Here is a 26,602-nt window from a genome sequence, read left to right on the forward strand (position 1 = left end):
TCAGGTTTGGCACATAAATTTTATTTAACTTTCACATTGACACAATCAGGAAACCATTCTGAGAAAAGGTAGAGGCTGCCTTGAAGCGAAGCCTGGCTCTCTCTTCCACCCCGGGCTTGGCGGCACCATGCAGGCTCAAGCTGGCACTCATCCCAGGAAACTGTCCCAGTTCTCAGACGTCCTGGCTGTGGACGGTATCTGAAATGGTCGCTGCAGCTTGCCCTGCACCAGGGCCTACCTTGTTGCCAGGAAGCCGCACTGCTGGAGGCTACCTGGGCCCTGGGTTTTATTGCTGGTGAACTTGGTTACCCACCTTCCAGTCACATGGTCCAGGATGGTGGTGTGATCAGAAATGGCTCTGGCAGTGCCCATTTTGCTGAGATGAAAGGAATCGAAATGTGTAAACTACACTGAATTCTGTGATGCTGGCATGTTGCCCCTGCTCGTCTTCAGCCCCAACATGGGAGCTCCCTGGAGAAGACAGGTGGAGACTCACTGCTGTCCACCCAGGTAAGGCAAGTCAGAACTGATGCGCCGGGATCCACAGCAGCCTGAGCTCCAAGCCCAACCAGCTCCCCCATTCCTGGGCCATGGTCCTTTTAAGGCCCTCAAAGACACTCCCCTTCTCAGGTAGAAAAAGCCTCCCCTCCCCTCACCTTCTAAAATCGTATCTCTTGTGCCGAATGAAATAGGCGCTTGGCAGACACAGGTTCAGAAGCATGGACCAGCATTACACAGGCATGGATTCTGGAAGGATGGACCCCTGGACACCACACCACCCTCTGGCCATCGCTGACTGTCTACAGGAACAAAACAGTCACAGAAAGAATGCTTTGCCTCCACAATTGTCGCAGCACCAAGACGAAGGCCAGAGGTGCCGTTTTACTCCTCAGATCTGATGCTGCAAAAGTCTCTGTGATTTCAGCAGCCCCCTTGCTTCTCTGTCCCTCCTCAGAGTCCTGGGTGCTGTTCCTGCAACCCATCAGTGATGGGTGAAGCCACCCCGACTAGCCAGGAGAACCTCAGGGGCATCCCCTTCCTTAACACCTGAGGGAAATGGCTCCTAATGCTGTGTGATGCTTCCTCCCTGCTGGGCTGTCAAACTGCAAATCTTTAGCCTTTTCTCCCCTCTGAGGTGAGCAAAGGCCAGCGACATCCTAATGCACGCAGGGGTGTGGGCAGGGTCCTCAGAGCATCTTACATCCAAACTAAGTTGTAACAGTCGGGGCCCTGCGTCATATGCCGAGGCAACTCACAGGCCTGTGGGAGACCCCGGGCGTCCTAAAAGGAGGGGTGTGGTGGAGGAAGGGTCATTTCTGGGCTCCGATCTTCACCTGGTTAGCCCCAGGTCTAATAAAGATATTTGAATTCATAGGTCTTATGCATTAGTTTAGCAAAAAGTCTGGTTTCTGGTACCCAAAGAGCTTAAAGTCCCCTTCGAAACGGGCATACAGGCGTCGGATGTCTCGTTTGCTGATGCCCAGGAAATAGTGCTCCACCTTGGTTCTGTTATACACGGTAATGCCCGGAGGGATAGTCGGGTATGACACCAGGTGGTCAATGCCAGCCTCTTTTAAGATGTATGGGGCATCGTCCTCCAGGGTCTCGTGGTGTCCAATCACACTGTACATTATCTCACAGGGAGCACAGAGCTCTACATACGTCACCCAGTGAATGATGTGGTCCCCAAACTGAAGGTCTAGCCATCTGTGGTTCGGATCGCCGAGGTAGCGCACAAAATCTTCAAACTGGATCCCCCGGGTCTCCGTCCGGTTCCTCCTGTATTTTCTGATGATGCCAGGAGCAATCTCATGCCTGTACCAAGGCTCAAACCGGGGATTGTGAACAAATTTATCCTTAAATGCAGAAATAAGTCTTTCGAAGGGATCTCTTACAATAAAAAACTTGAAGTATGTTTTCAATCTAAGGAAAAAAATGAACAAGAGGTTAACTTGATGCCACAGGAGGTCACAGCTGATGGGGCGGGAGAGGGAGGAACGAGCAGAGCGCAGCACTGTGTATGGGACCCTCATGTGCCGAGGCTGCCATGAATGCATTCCACACGTCTCTTACTTAATCTACTCCAAGATCCTGTGGATTAATCCTGTTATTACCACACTTTGCAGGTGAGAAAACAGAGGCTTGGAAAACTTTACCTGTCCAAGGCCACAGTACTCATCATAGGCAGTCACTGTGAAGACATCTATTTAATCTACCTTCTGTTTTACTTGAATGATTCAAAACTTCAAGAATGTTTACAAATTTTGTTCCTGGGCAGAAAATCATAAGGGCAGGAACTCTGAGTCAGGAATAGATGGTGCCAGGGAAAGTTACTTTAAGGGCATATTTTTAAAAATTCAATTCAAATTGCCAGGGGAAGGGGGGCAAGAGAAAACGGAGAGTCAGGCTTCATGCTCCAGCGGGCAGGAGCAGGTCTGGGTGAGCTGCAAGCGGGTGGCAGCAGAGCATGGCCCTGGGGAGGAGGGCCGGCAGCAGTGACGATGACAAAGACAATGACAACAGTGACATCACAGAACACGGCGTGATTACAACAGGCCAGAAACTGCTCTCTGTGCTTTGTGTGTCTTCACTCACTGAGTCTCACAAAAGCCCCATGAGTGCTCAGGGCAACAGCAGGACACTCCTCACCAGGAGCATCTCTGGTAAGGGTTGTAAGGGTGGGCAGGTGCCATGCAGGGCAGGCGCCATGCAAGGCAGGTGGCTGCAGACCCAGGAGGCAAAATCCAGCTGGTGACCTGACGTGAGCTGCTGCTTTTGCATCCTCACTCCTTTTCAGCCTTGCTCTCCTGGGCCACCTGAGAGCTACTACATGAGAACTTTCTCATCTATTAGCTAAGGACTCCATCTTTTTTTTTTTTTTTTTTTTTTTCTTTTTTGAGACAGAGTCTTGCTCTGTCGCCCCGGCTAGAGTGCAGTGGCCAGATCTCGGCTCACTGCAACCTTTGCCTCCGGGGTTCAAGCGATTCTCCTGCCTCAGCCTCCTGAGTAGCTAGGACTACATGTGTGTGCCACCACAGCGGGCTATTTTTTTTTTTTTTTTTAGTAGAAACGGGGTTTCTGTCAGTCACACTCGTCTTGAACTCCTGACTTCAAATGATCCGCCCACCTCGGCCTCCCAAAGTGCTGGTATTACAGGCATGAGCCACTGCGCCCAGCCTGGACTCCATCCTTGCTGCAATCAGGGGTTCCGTCTCTCTACCCTGCCCATGCTGGATGCAGCCCACACAACCACTCCAGGGGCAGCTCCCACAGCAGTGGGCACAATGCCTCTGGGAGAATCAAATACTCAGTGAGGTCTCTGCAATCCAAATCCCTTTCTTATAAAGAAAAGATCATATTCAGCAAGCAATCTATAAAACTTTACCAAAGCAGAACAAAGTTGCCTGCTAATTTCTATTAATAAAATGATGTAACCTTCATGTTAATGGACTGTGTGAAGGTAAGGCTGGAAATTCTCAGAAGGAACTGAGAGTTTTGAGGCGCCGAATGGGGGGTGTAGCTTAGCTGCCTCTCACTGATGCAAACCGACAGCCCTCTGTGGTCCTCCGATCAATCTGCCAAGTACAGAACTCAGCCTGGGGTTTTTCCCAAATTTCTTCTCAGGTTTACAAAACTCCCCCCTCCCCTTTGAGGAAGCTGCTCTCACCGCTTCTGAATTTCTGCATCACTGAAGGAAGAGAGCCGAGGAAGGCCGTTCTTCTCGTGGTCGTGCACCACGTTTTCAGGGATCTCCTCAATGGAAGGAAATGCTCCTGGGAAGTAAACGGAAAGGAAGGCGGGTTGGCTGCTCCAGTGCGCCCCTTAGAGAAGGGCATGTCCTTACCTCGTCCTTACCTTGGGCCCCATGTTCCCCACGTGTGCCTGACAAGCCCACCCCCAATATCCAAGTTTAGGTCTTTGAATTTCAACTGCTTCTACCAGCAAGATGAACAAGTGAAGAAAAGCTTCTGGGAATCCATAAGCCAACTAGAGGAAACTGATGATTTCAGGGAGGAGGGGGAGGGAGCAGGAGTGGAAATGCTGGCAGTGCCTACCCCTGGCAATGGACCTAACTGGGCTAAATCTGCCATTAGACGAAGATCGCTGCATGCAAACAGAATTCCTAACACCAGCAACACTTACTCTACTCTGAGACTGGGGGAAAATGCCAGAGAAGCAGGACTTTGGAATGTCATGCTAACTTATGCCCACAGCAACTTCACAGCCCCATCCCATAGACAGGCTAAGCTCTCCAAGCACCACATGCCCCTGGCCCACAGTGGCTCTCAGGTACCCCAGCAGCATCCCAGGCTGGCAAAGAGCAAAGACCTTTTGATGCTGGAAAAATCTGACTAAGCTATGGAAGCTGTGATACATTTGAGACAGGAGTCAAAAGAGGACAAGGTGTGTCGAGAAGGCAGGGCCGTGCCAACAGCCAGGGTCTGTCATCAGGGACCAGTGCAGGTCCAGGCTGCTGAATGGAACTTGGGCAGAGACCATCCTAGGGTTGGTGGCTGAGCAGGTTTTTCACTCTTTTCTCAATACAGACAAATGGAAATACACTGTCAGTATGCTGAGGTTTTCTCCAAGTCTCTGTAAGCCTTAATATCCATCTTTGTGTTAATCCTCCAGGGTTAAGATTGGAGTCCTGGCAGGGAAGAATCTCCCTGGGCCATCTGACCAGTGGACACAGTCTTGTCTGTTTTACTGATTCCTCCCCCGAGTGTTTAAAGCCCAGTCCAGAACTCTGCGGTACATGCTATGGATGGCTGTAAACTAGGAGTGGGGAGCACTGCTCTCAAGGGGACAATGACAGAACCAGCTCTGTGGGTCCACATATGGGCCCATTCATGCACCTGTCCCCATCCAGGTGCACTAGTGGTTACCGAAGACAGCCACAAGGACCACCCGCTTCTGTATTACATGATCCAGCAAGCCCGCTCTGATTTCTATGCTGCCCTTCTAAGTGAGTGTTTACTTCTTAAAGTATGCTGCTTCACACTGTGGTGGCTGATTTGTGAGCCTTTGTATATTCCTTGTTTTCAATTCGATTTGCAGCCTCATTCTGCTTCTGAAAACCCAACATGCTATCCAATCACTGCAGAAGCACATTAATTATATGTGACAACCAGAAGATGAGGTGCCACCATTCTCTCTCCCAGCCAATCCCTGCGAAGGCCAAACAGTGGCCAGGAGTGACCACCGACTCTGTGGGCAGCATCAGGAGTGGCAAGCAGGACATGGAGCCTCAGGGCCACCTACCCATGGTGCCCCAAAATCCGATTCCTGACCCAGGAGTCCCACTGCTGTTGACTGGAACTAACTCCTGTCTGAAGCTAAATTTCATAAGCAGAGCCCATAATTATTAGGATCAGTTCAGACTAATTGGAATTTAAATAAATAGACGTCTCTAAAAAGAGTAGTGAGTAATCAAAACTGCAGTGTATGAGGTTACTTTGTGATGATCTAATTTGTTCCCTAGCAAACATCAGGTTTCCTGAAGCAAGCTGACTCAATCCTCTGAACACAGATGCTTAGTGTGAAATGGGGTACAATTTCTTCCTGCTCGCTGGCACAGAACGCTTGGTCTGCAGGTAAAGAGGCTCCAGGCCCCGGGCCAGGGCTCCCCTCCCAGGCTCTACGGTGTGAGCCCTGCTCACTGCACAGAGGGTGACCGTGAGGCTTCCTGGTGGCTCTGAGAGTGTGGGGCCCTGGGGATGTGGGACAGAGTGGGTGACTATAACCATCAGCACAGGGAACCTGAAGAGACAAAGGAGGGGGGCCTGGGGGTGGGTGAGCCACCTAAAGTGAGGATCTGCTGTGACAGGCGAGGAGAGCTGGACTGTGGCTGTGCCCCTTTGAAAAGAATCGGTGTCTAAATGAGCCCCACTAACTTGTAAGGCACAACACTAACAGGAAACAACAAAAACAGGCCTGTCTGGAAGGCCACCAGTCCTTTCAGGTCAAACCAGCCCTCTTGTGACTCCTCCTTGCTATCCTCCCCAGCCTCCTCAGCACCGGCCACCAAGACCCTTCCCAGATGGACATTCAGCGGACCCACACACACCATTTAGAACAATCAGCACTTTCTTCCACTGGGTGTTGCCCACTTTGGGAGTCTGGCAGAAAAGAATCTTGTGCTTGTCACAGACAAATATTCGGTCCAGGACAAACTTGGAGACAGGAGTGTGCGAGAGATTCTTCAGGGCATCATCCCTGCAGACGTTTCTGATGAGTTCCAGGCGCTCCATGTAGACCAGGGGCTGAACCAGCTGGCTGTCTGGAAGCTCCTTCCCAGTTGGCTGCAGGTGACACAGAGCAGAAGAGGCCCAGGGACCATTAAAGGAGGCAGGACCGGGCCAAGCAGAGCCGCTCCTGCTGGTCTATCCCCTCCTTTCCATCTGGGGCCTTCTCTTCTTCCCTTCCTTGTCTGTCTACAGAGTGACACCCACTATCCCCAGCCCCCTCACGAGGCCTTCAGAGCCTCTCCACCAGCCCGATCGGCAGGCTGGGCAAGGAAAATGAATGCAAGCTTGGTTCATCGGATGTCTTTGGAGAGAAGCTTGTCTTTAAAAAACAAAATAAGGCCGGGCACAGTGGCTCATGTCTGTAATCCCAGCACTTTGGGAGGCCAAGGTGGGCAGATCCCAAGGTCAGGAGTTCGAGATCAGCCTGGCCAAGATAGTAAAACCCCATCTCTACTAAAAATACAAAAATTAGCTGGATGTGGTGGTGCACACCTGTAATCCCAGCTACTTGGGAGGCTCAGGCAGGAGAATCACCTGAACCCAGGAGGTGGAGGTTGCAGTGAGCCTAAGATCGCACCACTGCACTCCAGCCTGGGCGACAGAGCAAGCAAGACTCCGTCTTGGGGGGGAAAAAAAAAATTAAAAACCAAAGTAAGAAGTTTGGAATCCTCTAGCTAGGGGGAAAAAGATGAAAAAGCTCAAATTCTACATGCTGGTCCATTCTTTTCAGGGCTGTTTTAGAACCTAAGAGAATACCTGTAATGTGAGAGGCCTTGTGTGTGCATGGGTTGGAAGGGGCACAGGGAGATGTGCCAGTACACACAGAAGTTGCTCAGAGGCCCCCTGTCCTCGGTGAGTTAAAGTCCCCGTGCTGCTCACACCTCCTTGTTCTCTGGAGGCATCCTGAGGGCATTCCTGAATAGCAGGGCAGCTTCCACCAACCCCATCGGCCCCCTCTAGCTGTGGCCCTGTTTCTCAGCATTTTTAAGGCTTCAGCTGCTACATCTCTCTCTCTCTCTCTTTTTTTTTTATGAGACGGAGTCTCACTCTGTGGCCCAGGCTGGAGTGCAGTGGCACGATCTCAGCTCACTGCAAGCTCCGCCTCCCGGGTTCCTGCCATTCTCCTGCCTCAGCCTCTCGAGTAGCTGGGACTATAGGTGCCCACCACCATGCCTGGCTAATTTTTTGTTGTATTTTTAGTAGAGATGGGGTTTCACTGTGTTAGCCAGGATGGTCTTGATCTCCTGACCTTGTGATCCGCCACCTTGGCCTCCCAAAGTGCTGGGATTACAGGCGTAAGCCACCACGCCCGGCCACATCTATCTCTTAAAGCTACACAGAACTTCCCAAAATTTCAAAGCAGATGATCCTTCCGAATAATTGTATTGAATGGACCCAGATATCCTTGTTATATCTTTTAAAATGCACTAGGCTTGCCAGGAAATCCATTTATAGGGTAGTTTTAACAACCTGTCCTCCCAGGGGACAACGTCAGTTAGAAAATGAGAAGGACGTAAGACTTCTAGAACACACTAGAACCGGGACGCTGGAACTATCAGGATGACAGAGGTCCCCCCTCAGGGCCCCCCACCCAGCTCTTCCTTTATGGATCTACTGTAACCAAACTCTCTTACACTCATGACCTCTGGCCAGGATGCTTTCTCCCTTGTGTGTTTAAGTGAATTTCCTGGGATTCCCTGGTGGTGGGAAGAGCATCCTGGGGGCTACTGACTGCCTGCTTTTCGAGATGAAGACACTGGGGAAGCGAGAGGCCCCTTTGCAGAGTGGCCTCCGTTCCTCCCCACAGGGCATCAGCGGCTGCCCGGGCCCTCCACCCACCATGGAAAACCAGGAGCCACGCCAGGCACTCTCCTTGCCCTTACAAGAATGGGTCTCGTTTAACCTCATTTCCTCATCCATCCCACCTCTTGCTCACTTATCCCAAAAGAGCCTCTCTGTCTTCTCCTCCCTCTCTGTTCCAAACCTAACCCCGATCATGGATGGCACTCAAGAACAGCGCATCAGGAGAGAGCACCTCCCAACAAGTTCCCTTTAGAAAATGCAGAAAACTCTGCACTTTTAGATACTGCTTTTCTTTGAACAAAGAAAAGATATTAGATATGGCTTTTCTTTGAGCAAAGCATTAGAGACAAAGACAAAAATTCTTCTTCTAAGAGACGAGGTCTTGTTCTGTCACCCAGGCTGGAGTGCAGTGGCACAATCATGGCTCACTATAGCCTCCAACTCCTGGGCTCAAGTGATTCTCCCACCTCAGCCTCCCAAGTAGCTGGGGTTATAAACACACACCACCATAACCACCTGACTTTTGTATTTTGTGTAGAGATGAAGTCTCAGTATATTGCCCAGGCTGGTCTCAAACTCCTAGGCGCAATCGATTCTCCTGCCTTAGCCTCCCAAAGTGCTGGGATTATAGGCGTAAGCCACCATGCCCAGCTAAAGAAAAAAGATTTCTTGTTCAATTGTGTGTAAGAATAAGCATTGTTTTCTTTTTTCCCTTTGGAAATATACAAAGCCAACTTAAAGACATATATTATTTCCTATTTTCCATTCAAACGTTCGGCTACACCCTGCACAAAGTAAACTTTTTTTCTGAGACTGAGTTTCACTCTTGTTGCCCAAGCTGGAGTGCAATGGCACGATCTCAGCTCACTGCAACCTCCGCTTCCTGGGTTCAAGAGATTCTCCTACCTCAGCCTCCCGAGTAGCTGGGATTACAGGCACATGCCACCACACCTGGCTAATTTTTTGTATTTTTTAGTAGAAATGGGGTTTCACCATGTTAGCCAGGCTGGTCTTGAACTCCTGACCTCAGGTGATCTGCCCGCCTCGGCCTCCCAAAGTGCTGGGATAACAGGAGTGAGCCACCGCACCTGGCCAAAATAAACTTTTAAAGGTGAGCTACAGAATCTGATCATGTTGATAAATCCCCTTTCTTGTGAGAAGACACATGCTGAGTTTTGGTGTCACCTAACGGCATGTGGCCTCAGCGGACATCACCTCTGACATCCCCCACTTCCCTCACCTCCCATCTGAGTCTCATGAGAATGATTGGGGCAGCGGGTAAGAGAGGGGCACAGAGGACACTGAGTTCAAAGCCCAGGCCCACAACTTGCTGTCCAGGGGATACTGACCCAGTGAGCACAGTTCCTTGAGCCTCATGTTTCCCAAATGCAAACAGAATAAAAATATACCTCAGAGGGCGGCTCAGAAGACCAATGAGATTGAAACCCCGTAAAGTACACTGCAAACTGTAAAGCACATTCAGGCGCAGTCTTTTTATTTGCAATGACTCCTGCAGGCTGGCAATCTCTCCGGGAGCACCCTCCACCCGGAGAGGGAGCACCAAGATGACCGCCCTCTTCCTCACAGGGTGTGGCATCCTTGAGGGAACCTTGTTGCGACACTTTGCCAAAGGCTTACCCTACCTTTGTTTTTATCCATGTAACTTTGATTTCCTATTAAATCCATCCTATTAAAGCCACTCTCCTATTTCCCATAAGATTTTTTGGTTTCGTTTCTGTACCCCATCCAAATTATTTTCTTACCCTGGGATGCCTCAACCTAAAAGCAACATTTACGCTGTCTCAGAGTTCTGTAAACTTAGCCTCCATTCCATCAATGTCCTACAAGAAGTAACCTCCAGCAGCACTCTACTGACTGGTGTATGTTTTCTATGTTTATTGAGTTCTAATTTCTCATCCTTACACTGTGACCCATGGATAGGAGCTGTCCCCACCTCTACGGCTTGATTCTGGGCTAAAAATATTTTTAGGGCTCGCTGTACCCATTTCATTCCTTCTGGAACAATTGCAACTTCAACCCTCTAGATCCAGAATGGGGGTTAGGAAGTGAGAGGCCTTCCAGAGTGCACCCTCACCCCAGCTAGGGAATGATCAGGAATTTAGGTGCACAAGAAGCCTGCAGAGAGCCATGGAGCCAGAATGTCAAGCCAGCAAGGGCTGGGTGGAAGTCAGCAGCCTTGGGCTCCGCCAGGAACTCCATGGGACTGTGGAGGATCCACCTTTTTTCTAGGCTCAGTTCTCTCATCCACACAATTCGGAGGCTGAATTAGTTGTTCTGCTGTCCAGGGCCCCCTTTCACTCTAAAACCCCATGACTGGGTGAGATGTCTTCTCCCACTTCTGGTTTCCTCCTGACCCTGCCCAATACTCTCGGCTCCCCGGGCAAGGCTTACGTTCAGCTGGTCAGGAATGCTGCACAACCAACAGTGACAGAGCAGCCCTGATGCACAGAGCTCTGTGAGGGGCACAAAAATAGACGTGACCTGTGCCTCTCCCAAATGGAAATTAACAAGGTGAACTAATATGGAGAAGTAACACAGGAAAAGGCTCTAACGCAGACGTGATGACAAGCGTAACCAGCCACAGGGGAAGGCCAGCTCCCCGTGACAGGGGTGCCGTGTTCGAGAGGACAAGGACCATGGCCTGGCTGTGCCCACCTTCAGTTCCTCAGGAATGTGCTTCTCTTCTGGCAACTTCCTCACTTCCGGCATGGTTGTCAGGAACAGAAACTCCTGTTTGGCACTGTACACTGGAAGACAGAGAGGTTGAATGTCTTCTCTAAAAGGAAAAGGCACACAGGTGGATGGGACAGAACAGAGGCCCCAGAAATAGAAGCTCTCAAAGACGCCCAAATGCCTTTTGACAAAGCCATAAAAGCCATTCAGCGGAGGAGGGCAGTCTGTCCAACAAATGGTGCTGGGGCACCTGGACATTCACACACGGAACAAACCTTGATCCAAACCTCACCCCTTATTCAACAATGAACTCAAAGTGGATCACAGACCTGAATGTGAAACATAAAACCATCAATCTTTTTAAAAAACAACCAAAGAGAAAATCTACACTGTGAAAGCCCATTTGAAGAGGAGGAAAAGACAAGCTCCAGATAGGGAAAAAATATTTATGAACCACTTATCTAACCAAGGACTCCTATCTAAAATATATGAAGAATCCTCAAACTCAACAATTAAAAAACCAACCAATCTAATTAGAAAATAGGTACGATACACACAGACATTTCACTGGAGAGTATCCGCAGATGGCAAATAAGTACATGCAAAGATGGTCAAGGCTGCAGAGACCTTCACATCACAGGCTCTGCCCTCAAGCGGCTCAGAACCAATGAGGAAGTCAACCAGGAGAGGAAAAACCAGAGCCTACAAACACAAACCAGGTCCACAAGGGCATCATTTTGAGTCTTGCCATTATGATTCCATCACATTCCCTTCGCTGAGGGGGATTTATTTTCTTATGAGAAAGTCTAGTTACAACACCTGATCCTAGTTCAATATGATACTGAAATTTGCTGAGGATAAATCATTGCCACAAATATCACTGGCTCCACTGCTGAGCTGAACAGAAACTGTAACACTAAAAAAAGTAAGTGTTGCTTTAAACAGCAACTCACGACAACCATGCTCTTCCTAGGGGCTCCAGTGGCAGGAGAAACCGGGAAAGGCAGGTAGGTGAGAAGAACATGCACACCACTGATGGGGGTTCTGAGGCTGGCCCTGTCCCAGAGGACAGAGCTGAAAGGAGCAGCCCGGGAGCACTGAGGCCAAGGCTTCTCCACGCACTTTCCAGGAAATGGAACTCCCCACCATGGACACTGCCGCGTCTGTTATTTCCTGGTCTTGACACTTCACAATGGGCTTCTGGTTCATAATCAAAAACACCGTGAACGTGTGTGAAATAAACTCCAACACGTGAGAAACCCTTTATGGCCACGAGCTTAGAGGGGTTCCTGTGCTGCCCAAGATCCAGGCTCCGGGACACACTCTCTAAAGCACAGTGCTGGAGGGGCAGGCTCCAGGGGAGAGGCCTACACCACCCCAGCCCAGGGCCTCTCTGACGCCTGCAGGGGCAGGCTCTGAGTGTAAATGCTCCTGATGCTTCAGCCCAGCGTCCTTGTGCACTCGCAAGATGATGGGTGCCAGCTCGCATCCTGTATCCAGAACTCAGCTGGCGGACATCCACCTTCAGGATCCTAACCTAACCAGGTCCCTTGGGACAATTAGGTAACATCTCACGCGAGTGAGGCAGGCTGGGTAGTGCTGTGGTGGTCACCCCGCAACGGGAGTGGGCCCACAACAGAAGACTCTCACTGAGTTCACTGCACACTGTGCGGCCAACAGTATCCTCACCACCAGCAGCCCCTGCCTCGGGGTCAGGGGCAGCACTCCCATCTCAGTGACCCAGCACCCACACGCCACACGAGATCTCACAGGGCAGGGGAAGTGCCCCCTTCCACTCGCCTGAAGGCAGCCCGCTGGAAAGATCTCACAGGCAGTATTAAGGACCGCTGCGGTGCTCCTCTCCAGGTGTAAAATCTGAAAGCCCTTCATCTTTCTTCATAGGTTTTATCTCCTAACACTCCCTACCACTCCTTTTCTCCGCTTCACAAAGCCCTGTTCTGCGCCTACACTTGCTTTTTTTCTAACCGGGCCTACCCCTGCTTAGCTTCCAGGATCAGTGTCTACACTGAAAACATTCAGCACGAAACTTGATACATCAAAGGAGAATGAGACCTCATTTACCAGATGCCGCTGGGAAACAAGGCATTCTTTAGAGGCCATTCTGCCAGATAACAGTAAAACACAAAGGCACAAGTCTTATTTAACTATTACCTATAGAAGTCTCACTAAAATGTATTACATCTACTCCTACTTTTTTAAGCAAAATAAACCATAAACAATTTAACCTCATGACCTGCCTTTTGAGTGCCTTCCATACCAGGAGGTGACATTTAGGAGAATCCTGAGTAACACCTATTTCTTATTCTCAGCAGCTCTGTTTCTCTTCAGTTCTCCAGCTAGGATCTACCACTGTGCTTCTCAACTGGGCCCCACCCCTAGTGATTCTCCTTCACTGGGTCTCAAGCAGCAGCAGGTCTGTAAAGTCCCACAGGTGATTCTGAAGTGCTGCGGGGATGAGAACCCGGCTCTAGGGCTTCAGGAGGGATCTCTCAGTGGCATGGCACTGTGCTGAAGCTGCCATGGAAATGTCCAAACTGTCAAACTGAGATCATCGTGTCACATTCCAGCAACCCTCCAAGAATCGACCCTTGCTCTGCTGACGGAACCCCGAGTCCCGGGCGTGAGCTGTCATGCTCCGTGACACCTGCCCAGATACCTGCAGGTGTAATATCACCTCCCGAGGCTGTGCAGACCTCACAGGTTTCTCTCCAAGGCTCCTGGAGGATGAGGCAGGACATGTGATGACAGCCAATCAGGGCCCAACAACTGTCATGGGGAGAACCACCATGTGGGCTAATTTCAGGGTGTCCCTCTTTTCCCTGCAGACCTCCCTTCTAACCTTGCTGTCCCTCTGCAGACAAGGTGGGGCAGAGAGAGGATGGGGCAGGAGGTGTAGGACATCGGGCAGTCCTTGACACAGCCAGGGACATGCCTGGGAGCTCTGTGGGGTGCAGCAGGGGCCTGTCCCACACAGACAGCATAGGTCAGTGCAGCCTCCAGGAAGAACTGCTGGCACAGAGGCATCTCTAACTGCCCCTTTCCAAGGCCACCATCGGCAGGAGGACAAAGTACGGTGCAGAGTAAAGATGCTGTGCTCATCCACGTTCCCCAGTATCTCCCAATCAGCCTAAAGGAATGGGCCAATCCACGGCACAAATGAGGACTTCAATGACTCCATGTGTCTGGCTTCCTCGTGCTTGCCTGCTTGGCCACTCAATGAAGTGGCCTCGGGGCTGGAGAGCATATCACACACCTCTTTGGACATATCCAGCACTCCACAGACCACAGAGCACCTCACCATGCTCAGGGCAATCATGGGCGGTGCCGGAGCAGGCAGGGTGTCCATTTGGTGGAAGAAACATTGTGATGTAGATAAGCAAATGACAAGAGCACGAAGTAGAATCAGCATTCTGAGACCCAATCTGGCGCTCTTTGTCCGTCCTCATCTGAATGCTTATGTTCAGTAAAGGAGAGCTAAGAAAGCCTTCAAGACAACCTGAAGACATACATTTAAATGACCCTCCTCCACTGCATGGAGGGTGACCTTCAAACATGTGGCCACCACACGGGCATGCCAAGCAGTTAAGGCTGCACCTCTCATGATGACATGAGGCAAAGAGAATTCCCAACTGCGAGCCTGAGAGGTGCCCTGCTGCAAGGCATAAGTCCACTGTGCTGCTGGGAGGAGACCCTGCTCCTTGCTCCCAGGCACCACCCAGGCCTCAGCCACAAAGAGCAGCTTCCTTCCTCCAGAGGAGATGCTTGAAAAGACCCTCCAGCCCCTCCCACCCTACCTCCCCTCACACCTCTGTAACATGAAGGAACAGAGGCCATGACCTCCAAGGTCCCTGCTGGCATGAAAGTCCTTTGACTCTGTGACAGAAGTCATCTGTGCATGTACCTAGGAACAGTGTTGCAGCTAGGTCTAAATTAGCCAAAATTCGTTCCACCATGAAGCATACCTACCATCTGGGTCTTTAAAGGTCAACGTGATGAACTTGCTAGCCACCATGAACATGAAAATCACCCAAAAGCATGCGGCCAGCAGAAGCCACTGGTGGTGCATGTTGTCACACCGCAGCCATTCACTGACTCTTCCTGGAAAACACAAGCGAGATGCCCCTGCTGCTTACAAATACATCAAGTCAACAAAGAGGAATGAAAACGACAGGTGATTTCAGTCAGTAAGTATCAGCACAAATATTTCCGTTTTTTTCCACTGCTACAATAGGTAGTTTGACTTGGCATTTAACATTTCATATTGAATTAATAATATAAATGATTGATTCAATAATAAAATCAAATTTAGAACACCCTAATGGAGAGACATGATAATGAGAGAAGACCACCTCCGTGTGTTCTCAGAACACAGAATAAGACTCCTTTGCACATTTGATCCCTGACTCCTGTTGGGCCCAGGCTAAGGTCCCAGTGAGCTCCCACGATGGTCTGGAAGCAGGTGGCAGGAAGAGGCCTGCCAAGGACTAGGCCTTAGCTGAGGGTCATTCATAGTGGGCAGAAGCCATGCTGGGGCAATTATGAGCTGGCTGTGTTTAAAATTCTGACTGGCTGACAAGATGTAGCCACACCTAGAGAAGCTCTAAAAAAGCAAAGGAATGAACACTGACGCTTCTCGCCTCCACCCACTTGCCAGCAACGGCCTGGGTAGAACACTGAGGTGGGTGTTTTTCATGCTGTCACAGCCAGGGAGCAACACGGGGCATGTCGGTCCTCAGCCTGGCACAGAAGCCACACTCTCCTGCAGGAGGCACATAAAGAACTGGGAAGTCACTGTCAGTTCTTGGCAGGTGACACAAGAAAGTGTGTTTCATTTCACCTTTAACACAGTGCTTCTTCAAGCCAAAGCTCTCCATGTACAGACAAGACCCTGGGCTGAGCTGGCTTCCACCAACTGACTGAGGCCATCCATCACTTCTGCATGGCAGGGAGAAGTGGTCCCCTCAACACAGTGCTGATGGCAAATAATTTGAGAGAGAGCCTCCTAACCCTGGGTGGGTCAGAGCTCCATGAAGACCCAGGTGAATCACTCTCCTTGTCTCAACATTTAAATCCTAGAATCTCACAGGAACCAGGCATCTGGAATGCAAATAGGATCCATGACACACCCACCACGTGGTTATCCGGCCACACCTGAATACAGCCTGCAGTGGGGAGCTCACCACCTGCCAAGCTGCCTGGGTTTTCTCCGAATGGCTCGCAAACCACCCTCAGGTGCCCGTGTATAAGGCTTCGTGTGTTTCCTGGGGTCACCAATAGGGTTGCCTGATTAGGCAAATAAAAATACAGGACACCCCCCAAGTTAAGATTGAATTTCAGATAACATAAAATTTTAGTGTAAGTATAACCCAAATATTGCATAAGACATACTTATACTCCCCCCCAAAACCAGTATTTTTTGTGCCCAGATATGAGACCCAGTGTCCTTCCCAGGTTCCCCAAGTCGGGTTGAACAAATAAAAACACAGGATACCCAGTTAGATTTAATTTCAGTTAATTTTTTTAGTATAAAGTATGTCCCAAATATTACATATACTTATACTAAAAAAAACAAAAACAAAAACCTATGTGTTGTTTTCTGAACTTCACATTTAACCGAGTGTACTGTAGTTTATCAGCAACACCACCCAGCAGGGGGCATGCCAAATTCCTTGGAAGCCAGCTGTCCTGTCTCCTGTCTCCATCCCACAATCCCCTCCTCCTTCCGCCACTCCTTGTCAGAGATAGTGAGGCACAAAGAACCCCAGACTTGGTTCAAATCCCTGCTCACACCCATTAGCTCTGTGACTCCATAAGTCACTTAACCTCTCTAAGCCTCAATGTCCCATCTCTAATAGAAGGCCCTCCTCCTACCACTACCTCAGAGTGGCCATGAGGATTAAATGAGACAATGTAGACAAAAAACCAGCACCCACCTGGCCTGGTGCAGACCCCCAGTAAAAACTGACCAATCCCTTGGCACTCTTCGTGATTTTCCAGCTTAATCTACACCCTTCTCAGTGTGGTTGCCAGAAATTAATGCGACAGTAGGGTCTACACCAAGAAGAGAGAAAAAAACAAGACACACTCTTATTCCAGCAACTGCTAACCTCCCTTCAAGAAACTGAGGCTTAGACTGTGGCCAGAGGATGCAGGGCCCAGCAGTACCAAGTCCACTGAGCTCATCCCTCTAAGACAGTGCACTCAGGGGGGTCCATCCTCATGGGTCACAGTGAGAGCACCCCCCTGAAAAATGCCAGCTGCAGGCCATTTCTAACCAAGCAGCAGAGGCTCCAGGGTGGGTTGGGGAGGGAGTAAAAGGAACAGGATGTACCACGCAGGTTGCATGCAATTCTGAACAGACAGGTCCTGGCTCTGAGTGTCCTGGGGCTTGCAACCCACCCTCTCCTAGGATCAGTGCTATGAAAAAGGGAACAGTGATAAGAGGCACTGCCTCCCTCCTGCACGTGACGCGCTGACTCTGCAGAGCATGTGGCAGGAGGACCTGGGAACTGCACATTCCACTGCCTGCTCTGCTCATTCCCTCCAGGCTTCCAACCCCTGATCACCCTTGCTGGGCCTCAGGACAGCACTTTGGAGGTTTTCATAGTTTAAGAATCAAATCTTTCCAATGGAACTAGTCTTCTGAAGGAATCTAATATGATTTCGCCCACTGAGCTCATCTGCAGATAAAGCGGGAAGATAATGAAGCCTTACCTGAAAATGAAGAGCACCTCTTCTGCTCTCCAGGAAGCCAGGTGGCCTAGGGATAGGATTTCTCCATCTACATGAGTTGAAAACTGAGAGGTGCACTCTCCTGAAGCCATATGTGCCTTCCTAAGTATTGGATTTTCATTTAAAGTCAGGAGCTCTTAGCTTCTTTCACCTGGGCTGGGGTCAGGGACTGGCCTGCACTCACCGTCTCCGTAGCTAGTCTTTCACCCGGGCAGGAGGTCAGGGACTGGTCTACACTCACCCTCTCCCTAGCTAGGTGGCTGTGGGTGTGTCACTGAAGAGCTCTTCGGGCTCCCATTTTTCATCCACAGGAACAAACAGTTACCCGCACACTCATCAGTCAGAAGACCTTCTCAACAATCATGCAACTGACCATGTATCATCCAATGTGTTCTTTCACATGGGTATTTCATTTTCAAAAAATCCATTTTTAACTTGACTTCTGCAAACTCTTACTAAACTAAGATATACAGAGAGTCCCTTCCCTGGCCACTCCATTAGGACAGGAGAAGGGTGGACTGCAGGGTTCCCACCTCCTTCCCCTGCTTTTTCCCTGCTTCTTGTCCCCGGGATGGTACCAGGACACGTGGAGACTCCAGTGGGGGATGTGGATTTGCAAAGCCTCAGGGGCAAAACCCTAGCCCTGCCAAAACCACTCTCTTGAGAAGAGCATTATACCCCAGGCCCCTATCAGCATTTCAAGCACAGCTGCCTGCCAGCATGCCCATATCTGGCTGTAGAGCCCCTTGCAGGCCACAGAGCCTGTGGGCAGTCACTGCGGGGTCCAGGAGGGAGCTCTCTGAGGAGCTGCTCCCGGCCACTGGGCTTCTTGTACACTCGGGGTAAGCAGGGCCTGCTCCCTTTCCCATGGGCAGCAGAGGAAGAGTCAGCTCTGCCTCATCACCACCCAGGTGGCACCCCCAGCACCGCTCTGCACCACCTGACCTTGCTCCACTTCCTCCACTGCACCCAGCACAGTCCAGATGCTCTCGCTATGTGCCATTTGCTCTCCTTGCAGAATGTGGGCTCATGCTGGTCAGGACAGCAGGGACCAGCACAGTGCCTGGCGCACCATGAGCCAACAATCACTATTTGCTGAATGACTGTGTCAACTGAGCAACTTACTAGAACTCAGGAACGTGGAAAGGTACTTCAGGAGGCAGCCTGCCCAACCCTCTCCCTGAGGGTCTCCAGGCTTTTTCAAGAATGAGGCCCCCTTTCAACCTCAAAATATTTCTCTAGTCTCCACCGAGCAGTTCTATGTTTAATATCCATTAACTGAGACTAGAAAACAACCAAATGCTATGAGGACTTCAGTATTATTTGAAAACAAAATGATCTAAGCCACAGCATGTATATGCATTCAAATACACTTACTACTGAAAACACATTGATTGGGGGGTTTAGGAAATCATGCCGAAGTCCAAAAACATTTTCATTTCAAATAAAACTCTATGATGAAAAGCAAGCCAATGACATAGATCCATATCCAAAGTGTCAAGATAACCAGTAAACAAAAAAGATAAGTTGCAGGATGGAATGTATGATCCCATTTGTTAAAAAAATCATGTATGTGTGAAATATATATGATTACACACATATACAAACATAGACACATATATGTAATACATAGAATAAAATCATGAGAGGACAGTAAGAGCTCTTTTTGTACTTTATACAATTCATATTTTAAATATTTGTAATAAGCATTTTTTCTTTTTTCTTTTCTTTTTTTTTTTTTTTTGAGGCAGGGTGTCTCTCTGTCACCCCGGCTGGAGTGCAGTGGTGCAATCTTGGCTCACTGCATCCTCCACCTCCTGGGTTCAAGCGACTCTCCTGCCTCAGCCTCCTGAGTGGCTGTGATTACAGGCACGCCACACCTGGAAAATTTTTATATTTTTAGTAGAGATGGGGTTTCACCATGTTGGCCAGGCTGGTCTTGAACTCCTGACCTCAAGTGATCCACCTGCCTTGGCCTCTCAAAGTGCTGGGATTACAGGCGTGAGCCACCGCACCCGGCCTAGCTAAAAATTTAGAAAACTGGGACTTGTTCTACAAGTCACATCCTACATGAGCCAATCAGAACCAGTAAGACTACAGCCCAGTCCTCTCTCAAAATACCCACTTCTCTCAGGTCCAATATCTCTACAGTTTACAAAATACAGCACTCAAACATGAGTAGGTGTGTATGTACATACAAGTTTAAGGACAAAATAACCTAAAAATAATGACTTCAAGCTCATTATTCATTATCCAGTATCCAGTGTATTCATTCATCCAGTAAAACAGCTGCCAAGGATATGACCCTGAGTCCCTAACCAAACACACACAGTTCTTGTCCTTACAGAGCTTGTCGTCCAACAGGCCCACACGAAGGAAAGAATCTATCTGAGGAGTGGTACTTGATGGTGTGAGAGGCACATGGTGCTGTGGGGAGAAAATACAATGGGACGTGCCTTGGGCAGAGTGGTCTGGGACAGCACAGTTACCTAAGGTGAAGGGCAGGGTTCCAGGCCAAGGGAATGGGCCCCTGAGTAACTAAACGCAGGCCCATGTGGCTGGAGTTCTGGGGCACAGGCTGAGGCAGATGCAGGCCAGACAACATGGGGCCTTCCAGAGCTATTATGGTCTTTTCTTTGCAAGCAATGGGAGCCCCTGAAGAGAGTTTTACATGAAAAGAGGGGTGGTGATGTCATGATCTGATTTAAATTTTGAAAGTTTCTTCAGCAGCAGAGTCAGAGGTACAAAAAGCAAATGCCCACTCAGCCACTGCCCGGTCTCAAGGTCATTTTCATTCATGGAGGAGGGAGAATTCTAACCCGGCACAAGCAACCCGGGTTGGGTGCTCCACATCCCATCATCTCTGGCCGTGGCTCTAGAAGCCAGCGGATGAGCTACGAGGATCCACATTATCTGGTGTGGTGGGTTTTGATGAATCCTAAAGAGTGGTGTGCCCAGCTAAGCGTGGTGTCATTTGCTTCGGGATTATGTGCTTTCTGAATCTAGACATCTACCTGAAGGTGTCTGGCTTTATGTCTGGGGCGGTACCTGGGAAACTTCCAAGAAACACAGTGATACCCCGGGCCCCAAGAATACCCCAGCCAAGACAACACAAATCTCTGGAGGCAGTACCCAGGCATTTTTTAAAAGCTCTGTTCGTGACTCTAATGAGCAGCTGGGACTGAGAATTGCTGGTCCAGGACCTCACCCCTTCTTCAATTTTAATGCCTACATGAATCCCCCTGGGGATCTTGTTAAAATGCAGACTCTAGGCATTCTGGCATAAATGCCATTCTCCCACCAACTCCTTCCATCTTAAGAAGGAAAATTGGCAGCAAAAAAGCATCTAGTCAACGAGAGTCTATTGATGCTCTGAATTACAAGTGTTCCAAATACACAGCTAAAAGAGGTTTAATTAGAATCTAAGACCTTCCATCACTGCCTTCATCTTACTCTCCTTTCCAGCCCTCCCATCTACGGTTAACTAGACTCTGTAGAATTAGGCTTTGTCTGACTTTGGAAAACAACACAAAACTCTGCCCCATTTTTTTTTTTTAAAAGAGAGGCATTCCAAATTCACTTCACCCCAGCTCCTCTAAGTCCACCCCATTCTCTGCATTGTTTCCTTGAATACAGAATTTCACCATGGGATTTGCCTCCTATCTGAGGATGACACCACCAAGGCTCATTATTTCTGTCTACAAGAGGACTGGGGCCTGACATAAAGAGTCTTTCCTCAGGGCTCTGCCAAGGGCTGCTGCTCTCCCTACAGCTAGGGAACAAATGGCCTTTAAAAAGCCTGGCATTTTCTGTAATTAACTCCCCTTTGTTCAAGGAGCCAAGACAACTCTCAGAGTGCCTCTAGAGCTAATGGTGGGAGCAGAACCTGAGCCCCTGCACACCCTCCCTTCGGTCATGGCACAGGCCATGAACAGAGCCTCCTGACCCCTAGAATCTGCATATCCATCTTCAGAGCTTTCCTACTTCCAGTCATTAAATGGGATTTTCACAAGTCAAGATGTCAGGATCTGAAACCAAGCCAGAGGGTTTGGTTCCTCAGTTCAACCCACAAGGCTGAACTGGCAGCTGAAGAACTTAAGGCCTTATGGGGAAAGCAGGGTCAGGGAAGGAAGAATCTACAAGAAGCCCTAATCTTCCCCCTTCCCCACCTTAAATAAAAGATAAATAGCACACATTGTACATGTTTGTAATAACTAACAATGGAAATGTTACTATTACCATCTCTTGATGCAAATCCTTCCTCCCCTGCATTTTGAAAAGGAAACTTGTAAATTCATTTTGCTCAGCTGCCAATACCATTCCCGCCAGCAGCTTTTCCCCATGTCTGAGTTGTCATCCAGAAGCACAGCGCCTTTCTTACTCTGCTGATGAGTTTGCCTCCCACCTGCCAGGCCCCACTTCTAATATGCGCATTCACTTATTAAAGTTTCTGAAAAGTCCCATGGTAAATAAGCCCACTTAACTCTGCTTAACCAGCCTTTTTCCAGACATTTTTTCATTCAGCAATATTTACTAAAGCCCTCCTCTGAGCCGGGGCTGTTCTAGGCCCTGGGGATATAGCAACACACATACCCTGCTCTCACAGTGCTTCCTACTAATAGACATAGATGGGCCATAAACAAATCAAGTGATCAATGTATATGATCAAGCCAGATGACAGGTGCAGTGGCTAATAAACAAGGGCATGGGCAGGATGTTGAGAAAAGGCAGGACAGATTGTGGGAGCAAGCCATGCAGACCCCTGGGCAAAGACTGTGGTCTGGGTCCCAGAATTCCAAAAGTGGCAAGAAGGCCAGTGCTCCTCATGCAGAGTGGGCAAGCAGGGACAGGGGTGGGTCAGATGAGGAGGCCTGTCAATGGCCCTTTACTGACAACCTCACCTCATACACATACCAGGGATCACATGTCCAGGGCTCAACTTTTAAAACACAGCCAGACTCTAAAGGAAACTTCACACACACACACACACAAACCTGGTAATGTACAAGGAACTGGTAACCCCAGGAGGATGACAGGGGAGATGAGAACTAGACAGACCAGGGCTGCAGAAACGGGGACATTTCACCGTCAACCCTGAGCACATTCTGAACTACAGTGCATTACCCTATCAATAGAATCATTAAATTACAACTCCATAATGCAAAGTGTGGCATATGAATTTATACTATAAAGTTCTATTGCATGTCACTGAGACTTTCAAATTCATAGTAAATGTTTCTCTCAATCTGCGTACAGAAATTTCCTTTGTCTTCTCTGTTGTCATCCTTACAATATACCGCCTTGGAACGATTAACCACCCTTAGTTAGGAGAATGAAAACACTCTTAACTGTCCAGTGAGAAATACACCTGTAGTTAAGACAGGTTTTCATGAACAATAATAATAATATACAGTAAACACCTGTATGGGGTTCACTCTGTACCAAGCACAGGTCTCAACAGGTACTAACTCACAGAATCCCAGCCTCAGAGCATGCTCCTATTATTATATTTAAGGAAACGTTTCTAAGCACACATTTACATACTCCTAATCAAGAGTTTAAAATCTGCACAGGCAAGAAAAAAGGCAGGAACAATACTGAATGGCATGCTCAAATAACTGATGAGCTCACATTCTCCTTCATGTACCTTCTGCAGCCTGGGGCTCACATTTCCTTGCTGTGTTTCCCCTGAACTGAGGTTCTTGGTTCCTCTTGTCACTGGGTAGGAAAATTTAAAAAAAAAAGCATTATTAAAAGTTACAAGATCAACTTACTTAATACAACTTGGTTGATACTTAGGAAGGAAATAGTTAACCATTTTGATGATTCAAATATATTTGGCAGAATGGGTCTCTTACAAAGACAGGTTATATTTGGATTTCTTGGTAAATGAATATTCTAAATGTACCAAAACCACTAGCTGTTTAAAAGACTCTTCCATGTAACTTAGTGTGAAAAATGAAACATTTTTTGTAGCAAAAATAATCAAATCCAATTATGCCTGTTTCATATGTTTGAAATAGGTATAGGATTCCTATACAAGATGATCAATTCTTCCAATGCAAAATGTTCTCTGGATTTTTGTACTCCTTACACCTTTAGCACCTGGAAAATTTTAGCCAAATGCCATATCATAAATAACCAGAAACAAGCCAAATTCATGGAATTAGATCATGGATTTAGGAGAGCTACCAAAATAAACATACAACTCATTTAACATACAATAAAGCCCAAGCTGACTGGGACACATGCAGCACGGTCTCTCTCTGCCTCCCTTTACTCTAAGAACTCAATGTTAAAATTAAAAGCAATTTCCTATTATGTCGATTGAAAGATTAAGCTTTATATACAGTCATTCATCACTTAACAATAGGGATACCTTCTGAGAAATGTGTCGTTAGGCGATGTTCTTCTGCAAACATCAGAGCGTTCTTACACAAACCTAGATAGTACAGCTAACCACACAACTAGGCTATATGGTACAGCTGACCACACACCTAGGCTATATGGAATCATCTATTGCTCCCGGGCTACTAACTTGTACTGCTGTTACTGTACTGAATACTGTAAGCATCTGTAATACAATGGTAAGTGTTTGTGTATCTAAAATTAGAAAAGGTAGAGTAAAAATAAGGTAGTATAGTCTTATGGGACCACTGTTGTATATGTGGTCCATCATTGTCAGAAACATCATGTACGGCATTTGATGGTCCTCACATCCAGGTTATCCAGACGTGTATGAAAAGAAAATGAACTCCTGGGTTTCTGCAGTCTCTAAGGTCCTGCAACCACCTCTCTCCCCTGTTTCTATTCCTGGCTCTCTCTCACCTTTTTATTGTATAAACTCCTCAAACACTGAAAAATGATCCGAATATAACTGCAAGTTGCCTGTGATGTTTACAAATTCTTTCCTTTCTTTGTTCAGTTTTGCAAACACCCCAATTTTCATTTCAGCGAAGGAAAGAATTTTCTGCTCAGGTATTTCTTTGAGATTCTATTCTTCAGGGTCAAGAGCAATTCTGAATTCTGAGTTCCAATTCTGAGCCAAGATGGACTAAGCTCTTAATTATAATGGGGAGGGAAGGAGAAAGACCACTTCTCTGTGTCTTTTCTTTTTAACTCAGTCACTGAAAAGAGTGAAGGAGGAGGTGGTTGGTGATCAGAGAGCCAGAGCTAAACTGAGCTGCCTAATTTTAACAGCGTCTGAGACATTTCTCACTCTGGCACTCTAAGCAATGCAATAACCCAAAACTCCTCATGGCCCAAAGCCCCAGACTCTGGTTTTCAGATAAAAAACAAAACAAAACAAAACAAAACAAACAAACAAAAAAACCCACCGTTATAACAGTCCTGCCGCTGAGCTAACCAGAACCTGGCTGCACTACTTTCCATTCACTGCCCAACCCTTTCCTGCCTTGCAGACTTGGAAAGCAAAAATGACAGTTTTTGGAAAACCTGGTTCACCTTCCCAGCCAGAAGTGCAGAACTGCATGCCTCAACCTCCAACTTCGGACAGGCCTCCTGACAGCGAAGATCAGAGGCTCAGGGCACCCCGGGGCCCCTCAGGCAGGGAACGTGCATTCCCACCCCTGACTCCCCTCGCACCAAGGCTGCACATGCTCCTTCTTCCCTGCCTTCCTCTGCATGCTCCTTGGACCCGAGTGGAACCCTTTCTTCCTCTCTCCATTGACAATTACAAACGCAAATTCTCAGCCAAGGATGAAAGAAGTAAATTGTAGGCTCGCACAATATCAATAATTCTGTGGGTCACAGCATCCCGCACAAGGACGCCTTCTGATTGCATAATTAACGCAAGGAAGGCTCTTCCCGCTACTCCCGCGAACTAGGGAGGTCTTCAAGTCGCCAAAACACACCGGGATGTGGCTCGCCAGGACAAAACCCGCAGGTTCTCCGGTTTTTCCGTGCGCCCCGCGGCGGGGAGAGGGGCCCAGGCGCTGAAACCCACCCGCCTGCGCGTCCCCGAGCTCACCCTACTGGAGCGGCGCTCGTCCGGGTCCTTAGGCTCCTCCCCTGGCCCTGGGGGCGCCGCGCGGGTCGAGCTTCGCCGGGCCTGTGGGCGAAGCGCGCGGGGTCCTGGGAGCGCGGGAGGCCCGCCCCACCCTGCCCCGAGGCCTCCGCGCCGCGGCCCGTCGGGTCCCGGGATGTGGCGGCGGCGGCAGCGGAAGTAAGGAAGACGCCCGGCGCGCGAGACCGGCTCTGGGGGCCAGGACGCCGCCGCCACCCCACGCGGCCCCCTCGCGCCTATCCGGCCGTGCGCGCCGCCTGCCCGCGCGCGTCCCCGCCGCCGTCCCCGGCCGTGCGCGTTCCAGCGGGCCGCAGGGAGTGGGGAGGGGCGCGGCCGCGGGACCCCAGGCCCGGATCCCGAGCCTCCCTTTCTGCCGCTGCAAAAGAGTGCTTTCTGACCGAGACCTGCGGCCGGAACAAGTCCCGCTGGGCCTCCATCCAGAAAACAGGTTTGCTTTTTGAGAAAGAAAAAAAATCCCAAACTTGGAAAAAGGCAAAAAACCAAACCAAAACAACAAAACCACACACACACACAAAACCACCTTGGAAAAATACAAAAAATAGATAAGTAAATTTCTTAAATCCCCAACTTGGAAAAAGGCCGCTTGCTTGCTTTAAGGGTAACTTCTAGCATTTTCTAATAAGCCTACTTAGTAAAAGGGGGACGTTCTATTCTTTAAAGAACCCCCTTGGCTGTCCGGGTTGGGGATGTAACTGTTGTCTAGGTATAGTGGATTAACGAAGGGCAATGATAACGGCCTGACCAGTTTACAGATCTGAAGCGTTGTAACTTCTTAACCTGCAGAAATGGATAAGGCCTGAGTCAACCTCAAAGGTATTGGGATTTTATTGCCCCAAAGAAGATAAGCTAGTTTTATTTTTATACAACCTACATGTTTGTTAACTACCCGACTATATCTGTGTCTATTTAGCAAACAAGTAAAATAGATACGTGTATGTATACACACACACACACACACACACACACACACACAATTTTCATCAAAGCTTTCAAGGAACAAGCGTTTTTGTTTTTTGTTTTTTTTCTTTTTTATTGGTTCCCTCCTTAATGAGTTAAT

At 48.8% G+C, this 26,602-nt stretch overlaps 1 protein-coding gene across 8 annotated transcripts; it reads right to left on the minus strand.

Annotated features, from left to right (window-relative positions):
* On the minus strand, positions 1-25,796 carry CHST10 (carbohydrate sulfotransferase 10). Of its 8 annotated transcripts, none has more exons than XM_019021538.4 (8): positions 25,489-25,796; positions 23,146-23,216; positions 16,700-16,817; positions 14,733-14,864; positions 10,728-10,819; positions 6,068-6,302; positions 3,668-3,773; positions 1-1,923 (listed from the first exon to the last, which is right to left on the minus strand). In XM_019021538.4, the coding sequence occupies exons 4-8, from the start codon at positions 14,830-14,832 to the stop codon at positions 1,386-1,388; spliced, it is 1,071 nt and encodes a 356-aa protein (XP_018877083.2). In that variant the 5' UTR covers positions 14,833-14,864; positions 16,700-16,817; positions 23,146-23,216; positions 25,489-25,796; the 3' UTR covers positions 1-1,385. The 8 variants fall into 8 exon arrangements, with proteins under 8 accessions (XP_018877083.2, XP_055234947.1, XP_055234942.1 ...); XM_055378972.2 differs by having other exon boundaries at positions 23,130-23,216; positions 25,489-25,778; XM_055378967.2 differs by having other exon boundaries at positions 25,373-25,778.
* Between the last annotated feature and the right edge of the window lie 806 nt (positions 25,797-26,602).

The sequence above is a fragment of the Gorilla gorilla genome, chromosome 12 (genome assembly GCF_029281585.2).
Source record: "Gorilla gorilla gorilla isolate KB3781 chromosome 12, NHGRI_mGorGor1-v2.1_pri, whole genome shotgun sequence".
Lineage (NCBI taxonomy): Eukaryota > Metazoa > Chordata > Mammalia > Primates > Hominidae > Gorilla > Gorilla gorilla.